The sequence below is a fragment of the Brassica rapa genome, chromosome A05, assembly GCF_000309985.2.
Source record: "Brassica rapa cultivar Chiifu-401-42 chromosome A05, CAAS_Brap_v3.01, whole genome shotgun sequence".
NCBI classification, from domain to species: Eukaryota; Viridiplantae; Streptophyta; class Magnoliopsida; order Brassicales; family Brassicaceae; genus Brassica; species Brassica rapa.
Genome location: NC_024799.2, coordinates 16,688,434 through 16,713,139, shown reverse-complemented (window position 1 = coordinate 16,713,139; position 24,706 = coordinate 16,688,434). Strand labels below are relative to the sequence as shown.

At 34.8% G+C, this 24,706-nt stretch overlaps 1 protein-coding gene across 2 annotated transcripts; it reads left to right on the top strand.

Moving 5' to 3' along the window:
- The first annotated feature begins 1,326 nt into the window (after nucleotides 1-1,326).
- LOC103874770 (putative ubiquitin carboxyl-terminal hydrolase 11) lies at nucleotides 1,327-24,697 on the top strand. Of its 2 annotated transcripts, XM_033291333.1 has the most exons (17): nucleotides 1,327-11,422; nucleotides 11,550-11,670; nucleotides 11,863-12,039; nucleotides 12,113-12,313; nucleotides 12,405-12,799; nucleotides 12,865-17,268; nucleotides 17,385-17,561; nucleotides 17,630-17,768; nucleotides 17,847-17,906; nucleotides 17,987-18,085; nucleotides 18,148-18,456; nucleotides 18,534-18,674; nucleotides 18,754-18,924; nucleotides 19,010-19,267; nucleotides 19,343-19,497; nucleotides 19,563-20,268; nucleotides 20,357-24,697. In XM_033291333.1, exons 6-17 carry the CDS (start codon nucleotides 17,153-17,155, stop codon nucleotides 20,501-20,503), a joined length of 2,478 nt encoding a protein of 825 aa, XP_033147224.1. In that variant the 5' UTR covers nucleotides 1,327-11,422; nucleotides 11,550-11,670; nucleotides 11,863-12,039; nucleotides 12,113-12,313; nucleotides 12,405-12,799; nucleotides 12,865-17,152; the 3' UTR covers nucleotides 20,504-24,697. The 2 variants fall into 2 exon arrangements, with proteins under 2 accessions (XP_033147224.1, XP_033147223.1); XM_033291332.1 differs by having other exon boundaries at nucleotides 12,405-17,268.
- The last annotated feature ends 9 nt before the right edge of the window (nucleotides 24,698-24,706 follow it).

The following is a 24,706-nucleotide window of genomic DNA, read 5'->3' as shown; positions in this document are numbered from 1 at the left end:
TCTATTACGACGAAAAAGATATCTTGGACGAGATAAGGGTGAGGATAAGCTTGGTAGAGTTGTGGGCGATGACTCTCAAAGAAAGATATCTAGTTCTAGTAATCGATTGTGAAAACACTCAAATAATAAGAATATGTCTCTTAATCTCTTAAGAAAGATATCTAGTTCTAGTAATCGATTGTGAAACACTCAAATAATAAGAACTAGGATAAGACATGCGCCTAACGCAAGGTGAATTTATATGAAAATTATTTAAGAAATTTCGTATGAAAAATTAAAACTTATATTCTTGATCGAAATAATATTTTTGGCCCTTAAAGAATTTTTTTAAAACTTTTTTGTTAAATACATAATTTGTTTACTCATGAGCTGATCTTATTTAAAAAAATATTTTAAGTCAAAAAATCACTTATTGCATAAGAAACTAACGTTTAGGCCGAAAAATCTCAGGCTTACTATTTGGTTACAATAAAACTATGTTAGCTCGGTTTTATATTATGATTTAGCAATTTAAAAGTTAATTATGCTTATGAAAAGTTTACGTTCATGTGTCAATCTTATATATCTTCAATATTTTTCTCATTTTTGTGTCAATTTTTTCATTTTGGTTATTGCTTGATATAAATATTGACTTTTGAGTTTATTCTCATTTCGTTAGCTTGTTTTGGTTTGAGATTTAGAAAATGTTTAAGATTTAAAATTATTAAAGAGATACATATTTAGGTTAAGATCCGCTCCTTGTGCAATGTTTTTCTGCATATTATGAAATATTAAAATAATAATTATATATTAAATAACTAAGAAATCAGTTACTATTATGTAATAAATTGGCATGTGCATATAAATCAAACGACCGCTCTTGTTTATTCGCAATCATTTTAGAGTAAATAAATCAAAATAATCAATCTTATCTATCGTATATGATATATAATTATATTTAAATGATATTAATATAGATATATAGTATACTTTTAATAAGAATATTTATTAAATGAGGTTTCTACTCATATGATTTTATGATTGTTTCCATATTTGTGTGACAAAATTTTACACCAACGATTTTTATTAATGTGAAATTTTTAGTAGTTTCAATAATTTATAATCATTTAAAAAAACAATGAAGATTTCAAAATTAAAATATTAACTTTTCAATAAATGTTCAACGAAGATATCAAAATATAAGTATGTATTTTCATATGATGTATAGTTTAATTTAAACGATATGAAATATATATATATATATATATATATTAACATAAACACCTATTAAAATAAAATTATGTATTCATATGATTTTATAATCATTGTATCTTATTATAGAAAAAAAAACTAAACCTTGATCACAAATATTTATGTGAGACTTTTAACAGTTTTAGTAATATATACTCATTTAAAAAAATTCAAAATACAACATATAAAAAAATCTAAATTTTTATTATATGATTAATATAATTGTGTAATTTATTTTAATAATAAATAATTAAACAAAATGATAGAAAGTATACAGATTGTTAGCAAATCTTTATTAATTAAAATCATTAGTTATCATATATATCCTTATCACATTAGATAATTCCGTAGGTTTTATTTAAGGAAAAAAATATAATAATTTTAATTTGATAAATGAATGGTCCATAACGAACATACTATATAATATAACATTCTCTAACAATTTAATTTTGGACTAACAAAGTTAGAATTTTAATTACATGACAACTCAACAGGGTACTTTTTTAATTAATAATCGGGGTTGCTCTTCCGGATTGGGGAGCTACCCCTCGGAGCCTTTCAACCATGAACTGCATGGCGTTGAGCCTCTTGGAGAACATCTGCTCAGGTAAGCAACCATGGGAGACTCCGTCTTTGCTGCTCCCTCGGGTGCTTCCTTGTCGTGTTCCAGCTCAGATTCGCTGTCTTCTACGTCGTACGTTTGAGAACCCTTAGCCTTTTCCCGTGTTTCTGCGTCTCCTTGCGACGTCGTAGGCGGGATAGTTGTGCATGTTCTGGAGTTAGGTGTCTCCAGAGTCGGCATGGGTCGGATCCGAGTCCGGAATCGACGCTTTTTGTTACTTGCCGTATTGAGGGCTTGGTTCTCGCCTCGGAGGTTTAGATTCTTCGATTCGAGCTGGCTGAGCTTTTTGGCGCTCTGCTCCAGTTGCTTGGAGTGTTCGTCGAGCTTCTCCTTCAAGCTCTGGACTTTTGAGGAGAGCTAGGGATTCTCTGCAACTTCTATCTGAGCTCTATTTAGCTCGGTTACTTGGCTTTGTATACCGTCGAGTTACCTTTGGAGCTCTGCTTTTCTTGGAGTAGCTTCGGGTCGCTCGTTCTGCACATCCACCGCCATTATCACGCAGTTTAGAGTACTCCTCTCCTTCTAGCGCCAAACTGTTAAGGGATTTTTGTGTATGATCTTTGTGCGTACTACGGAACGATGGACAAGGCTGGTATTCGTATAGATTTAGAGAGAAATAGACTTGAAGAGATGTTTTGTTAGATAGAACAAGCTGGAACTACAATGTATTGAGTAAGAACCCTAGTTCTAGCCGCCTATCCTTAATCTCTGAGTCTTGAAGCATCGATCCCTTGCTCCAGGGTTTAGGCTCCCCTTATATAGTTGTTTTTAGGTCGGCCTTAGTCGGTTTGAGTAGGTTAAAGTCTTCTTTATTCGAAAATATGGAAGGTTCTCCTTATCGGAAGTTTTCCTTTTCCCGGAGGAAGGGGGTGGTCCCTGGGACTGGACCCGGAATACTTTCTAGCGGGGACCTGGGGTGTCTCCTAGACGGTGTCTTGCCTGGGATCTGGAGGAATTCAATACCTGAGTATTTGTTTCCCCAACAATTGTCAAGTAGTTTAGAATACTCCCCTCCTTCTAGCGCCAAACTGTTAGGGGATTTTTGTGTAGGATCTAAGTGAGTACCATAGAATGATGGACAAGCTTTGATTTCATAAAGATTGAAGAGAAATAGACTTGAAGAGATGTTTTATTGAGTAAACAAGCTGGAACTACAATGTATTGAGTATGAACCCTAGTTCTAGCCGTCAAGCTCAAATCTCTAAGTCTTCAAGTGTCGATCCCCTGTTCTAGGGTTTGGGCTTCCATTATATAGTTGTCTTAAAGTCAGCTGAATCGGTTTGAGTAGGTTAAACTCTTTAATATTCGGAAATATGGAAGGTTCTCCATATCGGAATTTTTCTATTTCCCGGAGGAAGGGGTGGTCCGTGGGACCGGACCTGGAGTGCTTCCTAGAGGGGAGCCGGGGCGTCTCCTAGCGGGGACCCGGAGGCCGGTGTCCTGCCTGGGGTCTGGAAGAATGCAATACCTGAATATTTTTCCCCAACATATATATATTAAATTATTACATTTAGAAATGGGCGTCGATCGACGTTTACACATCGGTGTCGATCGACTGTCTCTGTCGAGTCACTGACCTATTAAATTCGACACTTCATCGAACTCACCCTAAAATCGCAAAAACACTCTGAAACCTCCACCCATTGATTTCTATCATTTCTGAGCCGATTTTGGCCGTTCTTGAGCCTACCCCATTCGATTTTAACATCTTTATCTGTTTAGTTCACTCAATCAACCGATCTACAAGGTATACCGTCGAAATCATCAAAATTTAAGGTTTTCTAGGGTTGACACTTGAGATGAATTAGAACTCGGAATTATAGCTCTATTTAACAATATTATGACTGCTAGACCAATGGGAAACGAGTTTTGTACTGAATTGTGTGACCATTGTGTTATATGAAATTGAATTGTGGTGGTTAGATTTTTGCAGGGACTGCACCATCGATCGACAACACGACATCTCCGTCGATCGACGATTCACTCAGGCTAACGATCGATGTCGACATACGTGTGTCGATCGACATCGATCATCGTTTCATCATCCTTGCTAATTTCACAACCTCATGTGTTTTTTGTTTGCAGATGACCGACAGAGAGAGAAAGACGTTTCGATCGCCCTAGCAGCTCCAACGCACCACCACCTCCAGAAATGGTCCACAATCCTTGGCCGAGGGTAAGGAAGGAGAACCCCTTGAGACTTTTGAGCATTTTGCTGATCCTCACGAAGCCGTCAAGAACATCAAATGCACCCACTGTGAAATCTGAGAAGCATGGGATGACTATGAAAGCTTGTTCTACAATGAGTGGCTGAAGGTCACCATCGAGCCCACACGCTTCATCGACTAGGCGACTATACGGAGACTTGGGCTCGAGACGGACTTAGAGGAGCTGATCCGCGAGTTGGGTTTGGGAACCATTGCTACACGCTCTTATGACTTGTACCTCGAGCTAGTGAGACAATTCATGGCTACAATGCAGGTCTATTACTCCAACGAGAGGGTGAAGATGGTGCACGAGGGCACACTGACTTTCTTCATCCGAGGCATCAGACACAGGATTCCTCTCTTCACACTTTGTGACATCTATCGGTTCAGTAGCAAGCTCACACGTTGCGTCGTCCCGCCTTTCTTGGACAGTCAAGAGTTCTGGGGACACTTTCCTAACAAAACTTAGACTAAATAACACTGGGATCAGTGTTGTTTAAGTCTGGGGGAGGTAGTTACTAACATTTCATTCTATCTTGAGCTTTTAACATATATATAAAAAAAAGAGTTTTAAAATTTGGTTTTATTAAGTCAAGAAAGGGACTATGATCTAATACTATTTGACTGCTGCTCTAACCACTTTCTAGCACCATCTAGATTTACTAACTACATGATGTATTAGATAGAAACACCGCAGAGTATCACGTGATGCTCACATCCACACTTGCTAAGAATACCTGAAGAAACCAAAGCTGACATCTAACCTTAAATTATTCTCCTTGCTTGTCTTGGAGCTTGGAATACATAGGATCAAAGTCCACTTGTAAGTCTGGACGATATTAAACTTAGTGTCCCTATTTCTCTCTCCACCTCTCTTTAGCATCAATAGTTACAAAAGATTGAGATTATTTCTTGTGGTTTAGAGGGGTAGGAGTGTCTCATGCGACCCCATTATTCTACTCTAATAGAATGATCACACATTGTTTGGAAGCGAGGGGTAGATACATTATCAATGACCCCACTATTTGCCTACAACTTTGCCATCAAAAAAAAAAATTGATTCAAAAAAGAGAGAAGAGAGAGGGAGAATTAGAAAGGTTTACCTATAAATCCAGATACTTGTTTGAGTTGATTTTATGTGTTCAGTGATTGATATGCAGAAATGAGGTCAGTAGAGGGGTATGTCAAGAGCTATTAGTTGAGTTGTGTGATTATATGGTATAGTGACTAAGCTAGTGTGCAGTACATTGAAAGCATCTAAGGTTAATAATGACTCACTTCCATCTATCATAAATTTCAGAAGTGAGAGTAGTTATTCTAAGTCATGTGAGTCCCTGCTGTTTTCAAACAATTCTCACACAATAGTTCTATATATTACTTGAGGACAAGAAAAAAGATAACTCTGGGGATGTTGATATATCATGGATTTTACCCACTTTTTGACCATGTTTATATATGTTTTTAGAGTCTTCTATATGCATTCGGAGTCTTTTCAGAGCTTTTATAAGTTTAGGGACTCATTTGAGGAAAATGATGTTTTGGAGTATTTTGGAACCTTTTTGAAGAGTTATGCTGAAATCACTAAGGCAGATCGATTATTGAGAATAAACATCGATCGACAGATCACTTCTAACATCGGTCGACGGATCACCATCGATGTCGATCGACGGCAAACCATCCGCGAGAATCAGCATTTAAGGAAATCACAAGTTTTACCCAAAACTCCAAGTTATTGCACCATAAGTCATTGGCCGCATGTTAGGCTATTTATTAGGGTTTTGTATCATTTTGGAGGTAGACCTTCTTAAGACTTCTACCACCATTGTCACACACTTGAAGATGAGGCACACTTGATAACTTGGAGAGCTTAGGATATGCGAGAGATATATGAACTTCATAACAGAGAAGATCTTGAACTCTTATATTTCTTTGCTTTGTCTTGTTATTTTTCACATTCATTACATTTAAGTATTATTCAGAACATCCTGACTATGTATCTTATGAATATGTCTGAGTAGTCCTACTGTTAGATTAGGGTTCTTCAAAGGGTGATCTATGAATTGCTAATATGAACTGATTGTTAGGATGTTTAAAATAGTTCTTCATCTAGTTACTCTTAATGCTAAGTCTAGGATTGATCACCCTAAACTTAGATCTTAGGTTTAACTGGTGCCAGCGGAAGCTCGGTTGATTGCCTGAAACTAAACTAGAATGATCTAATTAACTAGATACACACGAAAGTTGGTCTAGGAGATTAGAGAACTTATCAGACCTGTTTGCAAAGCGTGCTAGAAAGAACATCGATCGACAACTTAATAGTTGCATCGATCGACAAGCTGTAAGGTGTATCGATCGACATTCATATAGAATCATCGATCGACACTTTCTCAAGATCAATAAGCGACAACTTAGATCTTAGATCTAGACATTAAATAATAAAAACAAACGAATGTTGATAGATTATACTGAAGCTTGAGTTCAAGAACATATAATTTATAATTCCTAAATAAATTAATTAAGTTTGCATAGTTGTCACACCTGAGAATTATCCCAAATCTAGCTCTTCCACATACAGTTTACAACCAAAAACCATTCAATCGAACAACTACTTTGTTCAACTGATTTACTGCTTTAATAATAATTGTCTAGCTTTATTTCGAAAACTACAAATCTATTGTATAATCTTCCTCTGTGGATTCAATTCCTAAGTATTACAACTGAACCTCTAACTTGAGAGAGTACAAATCACTCCTTAGGGTAATTTGAGTGATATTAGGTGGAGACACGGTCGGCCAACTCGCGCTTTTTTCAGTTTCCCGCTGGTAAGCCTTGATGGACGATACCGTGAAATGGCAGTACTACGACCCACCGATGATCATGCTCACTCTCTGAAGATTATTGTCGTTTATTTTATCGTCATGACTTCTTCCGCGCTTTTTGCCTGACTGATTCCCTTGAGAAGAATTCTCTGAGGTTTTATCATTTTTTGGCGGGTGATTGGAATCGCGGATGAGATCCTTGATACCGGCGACTTCGGAGATTTCTTCTGCGAGTAATTTCGCGGCAAGCCTCGCGCCAAGGGCTTTGCAGTTCACGGTCTAGTGACCTCGCGTCTGGTGGAAATCGCAGAAGACGGAGTCATCGTAACCTGAATTTTGAGTCCACATATTTCTCGACATCCTTCATTGTTCGGATTTTATGGCATAGTTATGTGCCCCTAGAGTTATTCCCTCTCGTGATGGATATACTTGTCGTTACGAGAGTTCTTCTTTTTAGACTTTTGGTCTTATGCTGCATCTTTCGAGGATGTTTTTGTCGACTTATGTTTTTACGATAAAACTTTCATCTCTTATTCGATGGTGATGTAACTCGTAGCCCTAAGGAGAGCATCTTGGATTAACTGCGGCTTGCCGAAAGTTATCCACATTCTGAACTTCAACTTTTACCAGAGCGTCTTTCTGAACGCGTCTATTGCCACTTTGTCGCTTATCCCGCTAACTCTCGCCATGACGAGCGTGAATCTATTCAAAAAGTCACAGAGAGGTTCGTCTTCTTTCTGGGCCAGGCTCCAGAGATCGACTTCGAAAGTTTCTCTATCTATGAACATAGAGTATTGTTTGAGAAATTATGAAGCGAGTTGGCGGAAACTTCTGATCGAGCGTTTGCGGCTAAGAGTTAGATAGATCTGTACCTCCCATCATTCTAGCGCCGAACTGTGGGAACCAAAATTCACACCGTCATTTTCCGTAAAATTAGGAAAGTTATGAAACTCTAAATATCCCAGAGGTCCCATATTTCTGCTAAGCCAAACCTCAAGCAATCATATAACGTAAACAGACGAAAACAATAACTTGAATAAAACGAAAAGGGAGCTAAGAAGGTCTTATTCGAATCTGCGTATGAGCGTTTACAACGGGTAAAGCCTTGGCCTTAAGAGCTGTCGGCGAGTTTATCTTCTCGCGAAAATAATTAATTTTCTCTTGATCTTTATGATTATCCCTTGAAACTTGACATTTATCTTCAAACTTGACATTTATCTCTTCTCGCGAATATTCAATAAACTGTCATAGTGACTTCGGGCCTGATTCTCGTAAAACCCCGTAAGTGGGCTCTTCCCGCGCTTTAGACCCTTTGGGCCGTTTTTCGACTAAAACGTTTTTACGATTTTTTTCAGAAGAATTACCTTTCGTGACGTCGGTTTTACGAATATAGCCGAAATTAATCGTATAGCCGAGATAACCATGTTGTTAAGTTAACCATTACGTTTTATACGATTGATCCAAACTTATACGAGAAAATAAGTCTTTGTCGTTTCTATCGTAAAGTTTCAACGTTAACTCTGATCAAGACGAAACAAGAGACAGTTTGACCAAGACCCAAAAGGGGGAGGGGAGCTCCGGAGACGAGGGTGCATGGTGCTCGACTGATCCAACTCACCTAATGGTGAACTGGACGAGGCTGATCCAACTCGCCATGGGGAGAGTTGGAAGTGGTTCATCCAACTCGCCTAATGGAGAGTTGGATTGGTCGATCCAACTCGCCATTGGGAGAGTTGGACTTGGCTTATGAAACTTGCCCGATGGCGGGTCGGACGATGTTGGTTCAGTTTTTTCGATGCTTCGTAATCGTCTGTTCGAGAGGTTGAATGATCCTTTGCTAGGAGCTTGTCGCGTAATAGTCTAAAAATATGAAGTTTCAGTTTTTTCGTATTCTTAATCTTTATTTAGAAAGATTTCTTGGGAACTTTCAGTTGATATTTTCATTACCGATTTTGACCCCAACAGTCTCGAAGATGGAAGAAGCGCCTTTTAGATAAACAGAAGGTTAGTAGTGATGCAATTGTTGGATCATTCATCTTTTTGTTTGTTTGATGATTTAATATCCGTATTTTTCTGTTGTAGGGTTTAGTTTGGCTGTTCACACTATTCTTCCACAAGCTGAACATAGACAGTGTGCTCGAAACATAATGGAGAAATGGAAAAGAGATACTCATGATCATGAACCACAACTCCTGGTTTGGAAGATAGCTCGCAGCTACACAATAGGAGAGTTTACCGACAATTCAGAAGCACTAAACAGGTTCAATCATCATGCTTATAATTCTTTACAAAACACTGATCCCAAATCATCGTCTATAGCATTTTTTAGGATTGGAACATGCTGCCATAACAATCTCAATAATCTCAATGAGTCTTTTAATAAGACAATTCAGAAAGAAAGGAAAAATCTCTTCTAGATTTGCTAGAGGATATTAGGAAACAATGTATGGTACGTAATGCAAAGAAGTCCATTATTGCAGAAAGATTGAAGATAAGGTTCACAAAAAGAGCACATGCCGAGATAGAAAGGGTGATAAAACTATCATAACATTGCGTCCGTTACATGGACAGAAATAATTTGCATGAGATAGAGATCAATGGTGTTAACTATGTGGTTTATGAATGGGAAGACTTGTTGTTGCATAAAATTGCAGATGGTTGGAATCCCTTGTGTTCATGCCGCAAGTGTTCATGCCGCAAGCTTATGTGAATGAGTATTACATAACAAAGATGTGGCGAGAAACATATAAGGATGGTAATAAGCATGTACAAGAGATGATGGGGTGGCCTAGATTGAATACGCTAGCTGTTTTGCCACCACCATGGAGAAGAGGCAATCCGGAAAGACCAAGTAATTATGCTAGAAGGAAAAGAAGGAATGAATCTGGATCAAGTAAGAGCACATTGACACGCCATATAAGAATTCTGACAGGCTAAGTGTGGGGAAGATGGACACAATAAACAAGGCTGTAAAAATTTGTGTGGGGAGTCAACCTAAAAGGCCAAGAGAACGACCAAAAAAACAGGTTTGTATGTTGTTGAGATTTTCATTTGAATTTGATAAATTTTATTTTTGTTTGTCTCATACATTTTCTTTTATTTTTGAATTAGGGAGAAGTTTCACAAGCACAAGGCTAATCACAAGGACAAGATTTTCCACTAGAAATTGAGTGTTGAAATTGATTTGTATTCTATTGTGTAATGACTGTGTAATGATTTGTTGGGTTATCACTCTTTCTGAACTCGTTTTGGATCATGTAATGGTTAGGTAGTATGCTTTGTTATGGTTTTTTGTTATCACTGGTTCACGTTTAATATCAATCAAGTTATTGCTAAAATATACCATAAAGAAAGACAAAACTAATGAAATAGAAAAGAATTATTTCATTAACTTAACACTGATTAATTAAGTAACGTCTAATTAATAGTTTTTAAAAGAGAAATGGAGAAACGACATACAAGAGATCTGCAGCATGGCGCAAGGAGTACCGTCAAGCATGGATCCGCTAGGGCGGCTCAGGTGATACAGTCAGACGTGAATCTTCATAAGGCAGGTAGAATTGTCGGCTGTAGAATCGTCTTGTAATATTTCTCAGAATTTGTAATAGCATAATATATTCAGCGTTAAAAAAATTAATATTTTTTAAAGTCCAGTTAACTAATCTGACGATATGCCTAATTTGGTAGTCAACGAAAGTTTGTGATTTAAAAGAAAAGTCGATAAAAACTTTGATGTTTTAATTTGTTATAGAAGAATTCATTAATTTAATAGCCATAATTTGAAATTTTGCGATTTTAATGAACATTTTCCCAAAGAAAAATGCCTATAAAGAATTATTTAAGTTTGATATAAATATTGTTATTTTACTTATAGTTTCAACCACATCATCAGCAGTAAGCACCATAATCATCTATACTATACTAAAAGGAGAATAAGATGAGTGGTGAGAGTGTCCACGTCCTCACTTTAAATCAGCCAATGGGATTGGTTCTTTTCTCCACGTGTTACTCTCCAATTTCTTCATCTCACGTTTACAAAACTCTCGCTCTCTAGATTATTAACAATTTGCAAAAGGCCTTTAACTAGCCCAAAACATTTCCCGAAAATCTGTACAGCCACGTCCTTCCATCTTCTTCTACTCGCGAAACCCCAAATTTCCTGCCGCTCCGGATTTCTGGTGTAACTTTCTGCCTGAATAATTAAGCTTCATCAAATCTATGTTAATGGCTTCTGCAATCAAAACCTACTTGCCGATAGAATTTCCATGCCTTCGCCCTATATATATATCACTCTGTTACAGTCTACAAAAAAATCCTTCACTTCCATGACCAACAAATCAGCAATATCATCCTCCACATTCACTACGCTATGTTCTTCAGTTATGTTCTTCTCGGCTTGGTAGAGGCAAAGCTTCTATTTAGGATCATCCATTTTTGGGATCCCAGAGCACAGCGAGAGGATACATGCTTATTGGTCTGGATATAAGGAGAGGAGGCGGATTCAAAATGCATGTTCTTTCGACTACTGCAAAGAGATTTCGTTTGTGAGATTATCAATACCAAACTACTGATTTGTAATTTGGTCATTTGTGATTCGTTGAACCAAACTATTCGTTTTCTTTCAATCTCTGTCTCTTTCTAAGCCAAAACCTTATTTTTGGCATTTTTCAGATTTATAGGAACTTCTAGCCGAAACATGGAAGACCTTGAAAGTATATCGAAGGCTTGGTTCGATTTTTGGAAAGAACGCTGAGGTGGAAACATCTAGCTCCCATTTCACAAACAACACCCGGTGAGTGAGAGTACACTTTCCCTTGCATATTTTACCTTTTTGGGACTAAGCCCTCAAGAAAAATGAAAAAGTACAAAATGAAACTCATTGGTTTAATTCACTTTCGTACAGAATTTTTCCAATTTCTATGGATTCAAAGTTTTTTTTTTGTTGAGCCAAGAACCTGATCATAGCTTCGTTTTGGTTCTTTAGCAATGATACGACGGTTGACGCTTTCGACAGTTTTGTCTGCAAAAATGGAGCCGGAAACCATATTCTGGGAGCTGTCTTTGTTGATCTCGAGACCATTGTCATCTATGAAATCTACCGGGACTTACTAGCAGCTTTTCAATCATGAGTAACTTATCTCTGGGAACAACTTCGCCAATGGTGAGAGAAAATTTTATTTTTCTCTTCTTCTTACTGATTATTCAAATGGTGATTAGAAGTTATATAGTTGCAGTTGGAAAGGAGATTGTGGACCTTTGTCTTAACAGTGTCAGAGATCTTGCCGACAACTATACATGCTTGCAAGGGGTTATTGGTCTTTAATGCTGGTGGTGGAGTAACTGGTTCTGGTTTGGGATATCTGTTGTTAGAACCTTTGTCTGTAGATTAAGGAAATAAGTCGAAACTTGGATCCACCATATATCCTTCTCCTCAGGTACTTTTCCAGAAAAATAAAACATTACAAATTACATTGAAATTGGAGTCCTCCCAAAAGCTTGGTTTGATGCATTACCTTTTGATCTCAGGTTTGTACTGCTGTTATAGGTACCTTACAACGGTGTTCTCTTGCTGCCTTCGCTACTTTAAAAATCTCTCATATTTCCTAAATTTTGCAAGCTCGGTGTTGCGGTTGTAGTGCATTGAAGTTTGAGCTAATGATCTCCCTCAAATGTCGGCAAAGATTTTGACAGGGATTCATGTGGGCGAGAAAGTCTTATTCCTAAGGATTCAGTTATTCGCAAATGACAATATGCATCCGTTCATATTCCAAAAGAGGCAATACCACCAATAAGAGTATGTTATGCACAGGTTGCCCTCAATCTCCCAAGACCAGTTTGTAGGCATGGTCAGTTGTTTGTGGCTCTCTCACGACTCACAAAGCCTGTGAGAATAAAAATACTTGATAATACGGAAGCTACAAGTAAGATTTCACTTTCTAACAATATAACTTAATATATCAGCCTGGCTTTTTAACATACATTGCAGGAAACAGCTTGGATAGGAGTCCAGTTTCATAACAACGACGAGCAAAACTACTCATTGGGAAGACACCGAAACAGTCAAACACATTGTTAGGAATAGCTATGTCTGAGACGCTTTGAAATGTTATAGAGAACTTGCATATTTTAGTTTATTTACGATAACGAAACAGAGCCACAAGTACGTGGTGATGCATTTTTTATTAAGGATAAGAAGGATTAAAATATTAGACAGCTTAATGAATGGACTCATATCCTTAAAAACATAGAATATATGCATGAAATTCTACTAAATATTTATCCGAAAAATTTCCTTAAAATCGTCAAGTAACAAACAGTTATGGTGCAGTTACGAACAATTGTCTCTCCATTTTCTTATATCAACACTCATCATAGTAATTGTCAACACCCCCATACTATTAGATATCAATAGACAAACTCCATAAGCTAACACATTCTGAGAAAGTAGAGCAAGCAAGGCTTAATCATCGATAAGCTAGCTCAAATATATTATATGATCTTCTTCCAAAAACTTCTCTGCTTTATTCTGACAAAAACCATATAACCCACGCTCCAATAACACAACTAAAATAAACCAAGTTTCTAAAGTCACCCTTCACAAAAAATAAGCTCAAATAACAATATTGCAAGTTTTCATTAACAGTAAGATCAACAAGTCTTTAAGTTACAAATACATATTCCTTAGCAGTACAAGCCAAATGGTAAGCCCAAGCCAAAGTTCACAAACAACTTAATGTCTTCCTACAATGTGTAAAATAAGTACCCACTTATACTAACTCACAGTTATTATCCACTAAATGTAAACAAAATGATGTTAAAAATGTAAACAAATAAACAGCCATTGAAACATTCATAGCTATTATTAACATTAAGAGCTCAAATAATCGTTCGTACAGACACTACTGTATTAATTTGATATGATAGGGTAGTGTATGAAACTCAAGTAAAATTCTACTAGAAATGTAATACTTTACTAATTTATAACATTATCTATAAAAATATTTTCAAGCAACATGCGTGAAATTTCCAATAAATAAGTTTTTATAAAAAAATTCAACAATCGCTAAAATAATTTACAAAACATAGTTAGAAAATCACTAAAAATTAAAGAAAATATCATTATGAATTGAAAATCAAATATAAAATTGTTACATAATATAAGCTAATTATTATTTTGTGATATTTTTTGAAATCAATTGTAAATTATTTTAAAATGTTTTTTTTATAATTTTAACACATTACATTTTATTTAGTTGATTTAGCTTGGAGGTGGATGTGGTAATTTATTATCGTGAAAAAATTAGTTATTGTAATAATATTAAAATCTGATACCCGTATAAAAATATACTAATTATTCTTACTTTAAATTTTCTTCAAATATATCAAATTGAAATATAAATCAAATAGAAAAATATAAATCATTAAATGTTCATTAACTTTAATTTATTAATTTTGTTTTCTCAGAAAAAAATGTTATTGATCTTTATAATTAAAACCAAAAAATTTTAATAAAAGTTATGATATGATCTTAGAATAAAAAGAAATAAAAATAGATTGTATTTATTATTTTAATATAAAGTAAATATTCAAATATTTTATAAAATTAAAATATATTCTAATATGAAATAGTTTAGTGTAATTCACCCGCCCGTAGGGCGGACCAACCTCTAGTACTAATAAAAGAGACTATTTGAGGCTCTATGGAATGTTCATCTCAACATAAAATCCTTCTTCCAAAAGATGCCACACGACATTAATACATTATAAAAACAAAGTAAATATACAATAAAAGAAACAAAAATATTACATTAAACATCTATTGTAATATTACTATTTGATATAAAAGGAAGAAAATTAAAATAAGTAAATACACAATATAAGAAATGGAAATACTACATTAAACATCTATTTAAAAATGTATAGTTTTACATTTTTATATTAAATTATAAGAAAACATAAAAAGATGTAAATATACAATAGAAGAAAAATAAATATTACATTAAACATCTATCATAATATTACCATTTGATGAAAGGCAAAATAATTAAAATAAATAAATATATAATATAAGAAAAATAAATAATAATTAAATGTACAATATAAGAAATGGAATATTACATTAAACATCTATCTGAAAAATTTATAGTTATACATTTTTATCATTTCCATTATTATATTACAGCAAAAAATAAAGAATAAGTAAATATACAATAGAAGAAACATAAATATTACATTAAACATCTATCGTAATATTACCATTTGATATAAAAACAAAAAAAATAAAATAAGTAAATATATAATTAAGGAAAAAACAAATAATAAGTATATACACAATATAAGAAATAAAAATACTACATTAAACATCTATCTTAAAAAAGTGTACACATATTGGTAAAAGAATCTGACTCCCAAGAATCATTTTATCTCCAATAGTCTCAAACCACCCATTCATTCTTAAGAGAAGACAATTTCCAATAAAAGTATGTTATGCAATGACCATAAACAAAAAAAAAAAAAAAATTTACCTACCCATCATTCAATCTTGCGGTTATTGCGTTTGCAAGTGCAAAGGAATATTACCATGCACATAATTGTTTTCAGTTCTTTCAGCTCATCACATAAATGAGCAATAATCATTCTTCCCTAAGAACAAAAAGAAAAAAAAAAATATAACGAGTTACAATTTTTCGAAATGAAATACAACTAAGAAACCAAGTCCAGTCCAAAATCGCAATCCGAACGCAAACAATAGTAGGACACAACCAAATCTATCATAAACAACTGCAACACAAGGATTCAGGGACACAACCAAATGTATCATAAACAACACACCAGCCATAAACACAGAGCATGATTTCAAAAGCAACCAGCTGTGTCATTGCCAAAACAGATGAAAAGGAGCCCACTGCCACAAACCAGAATTAAAAAAGTTACAAAAAACATGATGCTAACAAAGAGCAAAGGTGATAACCGCAAAAGATGTCATAGATGGAGCAGACAGAGAAATTTACCATTAGAACCACACTTTTTATTTACCTAAAAATATTATAATAAAATTTTAATTTAAACAAAGTTATAATTGTGTAAAAATCTTATAAAAATTAAAACTAAATACGGTTGATTTTCAACTGTCATAAATAAAACGTACTTGTTGTAAAATAAAAATAGAATTTTTTGAAAATATTCATTTTTAGAAGTAAGAATAGAAGAATACATTGGAGAGAAACACATCTCTATTTTAGAATTATTCTATTTTCTGATCCAGGTTTTGACCCATCATGACGCATTTCAATGATGTGGGAAGACTATAAGAGTTTTTAAATGAACTATTTTATAAATTCCTTAACTAATAATTAAATCTAGAATTCAAATTACATAAAATAGTTTTTAAACTAACATATAAAATCTAAAAGACCTTAAATAGGTATTTTGACCCAAATATCACACAAAAATAGATTTCATTAAAGAGGTAAAAGACATTTTTAACCTTGCTTTATAAATGTAAATAAATATTTGAATAAACAATTTTCTTTATTTTTAAAAATACCTTTTTTTAATTCCAACTGTTTTTTTTATTTTTACTTTTTATTGTTTAAATCTGAAAATTCATTTTGAAACTATTTTAATTTTTTAAAAAAGTTCCTAAACCGTAATCTCTTGTGAAACTCCATCCTTCAAATATAAACACTAAATATAAATTAATTAATTTTAAATAATAAGTATCTTTTTGCCTCTTTAATTAAACTCTTTGATCATTTTGACTTTGTACGATATATTTATGGACAATTCTCTCAAATAGTCACTTTTGAATTTTTATCGCAAAAATAGTCTTCAAAAAATAAAATGACCAAAATAGCTTTTTTATTTTGAAAATTTTAATTTTAATTTTTTTTAAATTTGAAACCCTATCTCCAAAACTCCACCCCTTAATTATAAGTCATTTAATAAAATATTTTTTGGTCATTTTTCTCATTGGAATCTCTTTTGTGAAAATAAACTAAAAATAGCTACTAAGGGAATTTCTCTTCTACTTATGTTTAAATATTTTGGTCCAAAAATGAAAAAGTCTTAACAATTAGAATTGCGAAGAGAAAAAATTAAACAGATATATATATATATGTATTAATATAAAGAATAGAAAAAGAAACGAAAAATTGGCGCTTGGGGATTGGCCGTTGTTTCTGTTAAGGGGGAGAAGAGGAAAGGGGTCTCTGGTCTGTCTTCTTCTAGATACAACTGTACGTTGACCTTGCGTGCATCTTAACACGACGAAGATGGAAACGCATGTTCCGTGCACTCTCGAGGAAGAAAGACGTATTGTGACGGAGCTGATTAGCGAAGCCGGAGATAATCTGAAAGAGGGCAACTTGTATTTCGTCATCTCTAACAGGTCTCCCCTCCATGCAAATTGTGCACCTCATCGGACTCATGATCTTGGGTTCTTGTTTGAAAAATTTTGAAGATCTTAAGCTTCTTGTACAAGTTACATTCTTGATGTTAATGCAGGTGGTATACAAGCTGGCAGAGATCTAGTAGAGAGCCTACTAGGCCCGGTCCGATTGACAATCATGATATTATCGATACCCAAAGTGACGCTAGTGATCCGCAGCTTTGTAGGAGGCTTGAGGAAGGCGTCGACTACGTTCTTGTTCCTCAACAAGTTTGGAAAAAACTCGTGGAATGGTTATTGTTTCCTCTGATACTACTGGGTCTACTTTTTCAAAGGGCTCATCTGTTTCTATGTCTTTCAGGTATAAAGGAGGTCCTACTATACAGCGAAAGTTAATCTGTCAAAGGTTTCAGAGCTACAGTGTGGAGGTTTATCCACTCTGCCTTAAGCTGACAGACAGTAGAGACAAGAGCAGTGCAACCATAAGGTTGAGCAAACAGGTATGAAGTTTTTGTGGAAAGTGAAACACTTTGTGCTTTGTTCCCTTCTGATATATATGGATTATGGTGATGTATCAGGCTTCTGTAGGTCTACTATATGAGTTGGTTTGTTCTGCAAGAGGTGTCTCAAAAGAAAAGGTGTCTGCTCTTAACCTTTGTTCTCTTCATTCTTCCTTGTAATGGTTGCTCCGTGTTTGATTGATTATATGTATAACTAGGCTCGCATCTGGGATTACTTCGAGAAGAAGAAAAGCGTACTCTTGGATCCTTCATCTGAAAGAACCTTGGAGGAATCGTGCCTTCAAGTAGACCATGATGTAAGTGTCTGACAGCTTTTGATGGTTAAAAGGCCACGCTGAAGAGTTTGTATCCTATGCAGATTCTTCTTGAAGTTGATGAGAATGCGTCTTCTAAGTATGACATGAGCTCGGCGGGCAATGAGTTAGCTCTTGTACCTGTAGGGCCTACGAGATCAGATGCTACCAATACTACGCCTGGTGCTAATGGTCACTCCTCGAGTGGTTTTGGGGAAAGAGAAAAGAGAGGCTTAAGAGGATTGCATAATTTGGGAAACACGTGTTTTATGAATAGCACTCTTCAGTGTTTAGCTCATACGCCTCCTTTCGTTGACTATTTCTTGAAAGATTACAGCGATGACATAAATGAAGATAATCCTTTGGGAATGCGAGTAAGTAACTTGAATTGGTTTGTTTATATTTCCTTCCCCCGTGTGAAAATTTATTTATAGAATCGGTCGGTATGCAGGGTGAGCTTGCGACTGCGGTTGGTGAGCTTCTGAGGAAGCTGTGGTCTTCTGGAAAAAATGCAGTTGCGCCACGCTTTTTTAAGACAAAACTTGATAGATTTGCACCTCAATTTAGTGGTTATAATCAGCATGATTGTCAAGTAAGTCATGTACTCTCAAGTTGATAACTAAGAGAAAAATAGATTGTCTTACTAATAATGTTAACTCTTTGGTTTCCAGGAAGTCCTTTCTTTCCTATTGGATGGGCTTCATGAAGACTTGAACAAGGTTAAACAAAAAACTTACACTGAATCTAAAGATTCAGATGGTCGTCCAGATGATGAAGTAGCCGAAGAAATGTGGAAATATCACAAGGCTCGTAATGACTCCGTGATTGTTGATGTCTGCCAAGTACGCAATTCCTCCTGAATGAGCTTTGAAGTTTCTGCCACTTCTCTCTATGTTCTGACCGTTTCTTATGTGTTTTCACGTTTAGGGACAATACAAGTCAACACTTGTCTGCCCAGATTGTGGAAAATTCTCAATCACCTTTGATCCCTTCATGTACTTAACTTTGCCGTTGCCAACAAGTCTCACTCGGTCAATGACTGTTTCAGTGTTTTACGGCGACGGTAACCGTTTTCGGACGCCATACACAGTAACAGTTCCTAAAGATGGTTCATTGGGAGATCTAAGTAATGCAATAGGCGCCGCTTGCGGCTTGAAAGACGATGAAAGCCTTTTACTCGCAGATGTAATAATTTTGTCTGAGTCTTTTAGGTTGTTCATGTAAAAAGACTCAACTAAAATGTTGGATTTTCCCTTTCAGGTGTATGCTCACAAGGTCTATAAATATCTTGAGACTCCACTGCTGTCTCTGAGTGAGATAAGAGACAACGACCGTATTGTCGCATATAGGTTCAACCAGATGCACAGAGGACCAGGAAAAGCCAAACTAGAGATTCTTCACTCGGAGCAGAAACAGTAAGCATTCGAGAATTCTTTAGGTTCTGTCTATCTTTCAAATCTCACAGGTCTGATTTTGGCAGAGACGCAGAGATTTCTGGAAAGTTATTTGGAATTCCCCTTGTTACTTATGTCAACTCAGAACGACATAGTGGAAGTGACATTGATGCAATTATTTCTGGATTGCTATCACCGCTACACCGGACTCATTCATCATCTGGAAGCTTAGAGGATACTACAGTTGGTGAAAAAGAGTTTTCTTTCAGCGTCTTCTGGTTAGATCGTTATTCTTCCAGTCTCAAGCCACTTGAGTCCGATTTTGTTCCGAATCCTCTTAGTGCTACAAGGCTCGTAGTCAAGTGGGACGAGAAAGAGCATGAAAAATATGATTCAAGCAGCTACTTGAATGATCTACCTGAGGTTTATAAAGCAACTTCCTCGGTGGCGGAAAAGGTTTCTTTGTTTTCATGCTTGGAAGCCTTTCTAGCAGAAGAGCCTCTCGGACCAGATGATATGTGGTGTTGTCCTGCTTGCAAAGAACACAGGCAAGCGAACAAGAAGCTGAACTTGTGGAAGTTGCCAGAGATTCTTGTGTTCCACCTAAAACGGTTCGCCTATACCAGATTTTTAAAGAGTAAGATTGATACGTTCGTGGATTTTCCGATTCATGACTTAGATTTAAGCAAGTACGTGAAGAATAAAGAGGGTGAGTCGTATCTTTACGAACTGTATGCGATTAGCAATCATTACGGTGGTATGGGAGGTGGTCACTACACTGCTTATGCTAAGGTTTTGTACCATCTAACTTGATCTTTTGTTATTTGTGCATGCCTAATGAGTGTAATGACAAATGTGTGGGGCTATTTCCTTTTTGCAGTTGATGGACGAGAACAAGTGGTACGAGTTTGATGACAGCCGTGTTTCACCTATAGATGAGCCTAAGATCAAGAGTCCGGCCGCATATGTTTTGTTCTATCGAAGAGTGAGAAGTGAGTCAGAGGCATCGAGTATGGATGAGGATTAGTTCGGAAAATACCCTTTGCGTTCTTCAGGACTCATGGCAAAGTTTGCTGATTTGCTCAAGGTTCATTCATTGATTCTAAAGATTGTTTGATTAGGGCTTTTACCTTGGTCCCAGCGAGGGAAATTTTTGGGGGAAACAGATTATAGAGTATCTAGGTGGGCGGGAGAAAAATTGGCATATTGTTGTTCTTCTTACATTTGCAAAGTGACGGTGGTTAACTAATTACGTACAAGTTAATGCTGCAACAGATTATTTGGTCTTAGCGGCATGTTTACTGATTTGAGACAGGAGAAAAACCTTTCAAGGAAGACAATCATTTTGAAAACAAAAATTTTGGTCCAGTATCGAATAACTCTAAGTTGATTATTCTCTAGCACACATTTTGAGTTTCTTTTACATTCATAAACACTTTTTATATATGACATTTTTTTGTGGCTTCGACTGGTTTTTTGGATAACTATACCGTTAAAAGGAAAGAGAATGTTGGCTTTTTTATTATTTTTCTTATTCTTCTTTATGTTTTACTTACTTTTGTATTAAAATCTAAAATATATTAAACAAAAATAATTGTCATAATAAACTATATATAAAATTCTCTATCTTTTAATATCCATTTTCGTATATATATGTTAAATTGTAAACAAAATTAATTGTGAACGTGGACACCAAAGTATGGATAGTAGAGTAATACACTAGTTATGGACATGGACGCCTTAACACAAAGGTCGTTGGCTGATACCTTTAAAACCTTGTTCTTCGCTAAAGTCTCCAGGAAAGAAAAAACCCACATAACCAAGTTTCTACCGTTACTCCCACCATCACCGGCACCACTGACACCTTCACCACAATCGAGTTTCGGTTCTAACTCGTTATAGGTCTCATCTTTCGATCCGATGTACACCGATCTGCTGGAGACTTCTCTCGTAACCACATCCAATCCAACGCAACTAGCTCTCAATCTCTGATAAGACAGCTCGATCATAGCTGTCTTATCAAAGATCTGATGTTATATACATATTATTTTTACTTATTATTATTTGTTTAACATTTTTCATATTATGAAATAAATTAAGAAATATATATTGAATAATTTATAAATTATAAAAATTTTACATGTAAAATTAAATTGAGACATATACATTAATTAAAGAAATCACTTTTGTTTATTTACAATCATTTTGTGGTAAATACATTAAAACAATTATTTTATTCTATTTGTATTGTATGTAATTAAATTTAAATAATATTTACGTAGATATATAATATATTTTCAATAGGAGTATCTACTAAATGAAATTTCCTAATCATATGATTTTATGATTATTTGTATCTTTAACAAAAATGTTAAACCATTAATAACAAAACTTTTAGTGTGGGACTTTTAAAATTTTAATAATTTAATCCTTCTTGAAAATTCAATTCAAATTTTGAAATTAAAATATTAAGTTCCCAATTTCAAAAATTTGAAACTATTGATCACAAAATTTTCATTGTGAGACTTTTAACAGTTTTTGTAATTTATAGTTGTTTTAAAAAATTCAAAAATATAACATATACGAAAATAATCTAAATTATGGATATGTAAATTGAGGATATTTAAATTGTTATCAAATATTTATTATGAAAATAATTAATTGTCAAGTATATATTCTATTCACTTTTGGTAATTCCGTAGCTTTAATTTAAGGAAAGAATGAAACATATTAATTGTAGATTGTTAATTAATTTATGGTTAGTTTAACAAAAAGTATCTAATATATGTTAAGTGAACCAACATATGTTTCTATAAACTTTAAGAACCAACATATGTTTCTATATAGGGGATTCATTTAGAACAATCATAATCATTTAGTACGTTTAGAATATAATTGTTTTTATTTTCATTTACTCTTTCACATTAAATAAGGAATAGCATGTTTAAAAATATAGTTTAAATAATATTTTTACATTTTAAAAAGAAAAAGAAAAAACTTTGCAACTGATATCCTATCCTGCAAAACCTTATTCACTCAAACCTGATTTTAGGCAACTCTCCTTAGCTGTCAATTTGTATGCTGCTCTGAATCTCTTTGTTCACCAGTGAGACTAATCTCCACTTCAACCCTTGTTCCTCCTCTCTTTACCAAGTTTCACCACTCCTCCTTCCCTTTTCCTTCTCATCGGTTTATTTGTCATCTATCTCTTTCGGTTTTTTCATCTTTGAAAATCAGAGTTAATCAATGGTGAAAAATCACTTTTCGTTGCCGGTGATGACCAGTATCCCATTTCCCTTCTCCTGTTTTTCTTCTTCCACTGCCATTCTTCCTTATCAGTAATTTACGGTTATGGTTTTCTCGAACCTTTTTTTTTCTTGTTAGATTGACGTAATGTTCATGTGTAGATATATGAAATTGTATAAGACATCTATGTGAATTTGAGAGAGACCAGTTTAGGATATATAAACTTTTTGTTGTGATTTGGTCAGGTTTGATAGTGTTTGATTGCCGATTGTAATATGAAGTATGTGATTTTCTTTGTGTTGAATTACATGAATTGTTAATTTTTGATTGTCTAATTATATTTTAATGTTTTTTCATTTTTTATAAGTATGGATTCGAGTTGCCAAAATCGAAAAGAATACTGAAACAGAAATTCAGAAGATAAACAACACATGCAAACTGGCAATTCCAAAGATAGTGAAGACAACTTTTCGGGATGAGTATAATAAAGTGATGAAAGACTTTGAATTAGTACAACACTAAATTGCGGCTATGAAATCCAGATTGGATGGCTTTCTTGAGCTCCTTGTTCAGTTTTCAAATCATAAAGACATGCTAATATTTTTGAAGGATAAAAATTCAAAGTATATTGTTTGTTACACCATTATAGCACTGGCGATCTGCCTTCACATGAAAGAACGAGACTAGTGTGAGACGTTGGCATATAAGTTCCGGTTTTTGTCCATGGTAACCACTGGCTCTCTTTGTGCATAAATTTTGTTACTTAAATAATTGAAGTCTTTAATTGTGCGGGAATATATCATAACAAGGACATGAAACCATTAACCATCCTCATCCTTTGGATTGTCAAAGCTGTGCAGTCACCGACTAACAGAATCATTTTGATATTCTAGATATCACACTATATTTAGTCATATGTGTGTTGATGCCCTTCCTAAACAAAACAAGAGCCGTAGTGATTGGGGAGTGTATACATTGGAATTCATTGAGTTCCACTTTCTAAGCTTAAATTTATTTTTGGTGAACGGCGACAAAGTTCTTAAAGACCAATATAAGACTTCATATAATCTATAAAAAACAGCAAATGATCATGTACTGACATTAAATATGTCAAAATACACATCTCGTTTCTGGCGACATTGTTCAATGGCGCACACGAAATCAGAGATAGAGATCCGATTTAAGATTATTGATGCTTGAATATGAGTTTGATTACTAATTAGAGGGATTCGAGATGAGAGATAGATGAATGAGATCATGAAGATCGTGGTTGGGGAAGGAAGTTTCGAATTCGAAAATGAGAGATTGGGAATTTAGGGTTAGCAAGTTGGGTCGGATCGGGTTGATGGGTTATGGTGGTTGGGTTTGTAAATAAACTGAAGTTCTTAGGTTTCATGGTCTTTTTTTTCTATTTTCGAATTATTTTTAATTCATTTTTTAAATAGAAAAACAAGAGGTCCATTCTATATTTTTTTTTACCCTTTCTGTTATCGGATTTCACTTTGCTAAGGCAATTTTTTTGTTGTGTTTCAATTTAAAATCAACAGGTCCACCACATGTCTCTTTCGTTTAACTTTGATTTTGAGTTGTGTTAATAAAACATTGATCTTCTAGATTGTCTTTTGAAGTCAGCGCTCTGAATTCTATTATTCTTCCCAGTCTACTTGTCAATCGAAGAATCTGCTGCGCGCTTTGGGGGGGTAATTACGTGCTTGCTCCAACCGTAATGGGACGGGGATCCAAGTCCTCCGTGTTGGGCCTCAGTATCTATAATATCATATGTAATGCGCATTGGGCTTTTAATGAAATTCAGTTGACAAAAAAAAAAGAGTCCGAACATTGTAACGTGACATTCAAATCCCGCATAGAAAACAAACGCATCACTAGATTTGAAAAAGATATGGTTGTCTATTGGGCAAAGGAACATATTCTCTTCCATTACCCTTGTTCGATTATCGATGTAGCTAGCTAGTTGTCGTCTTTA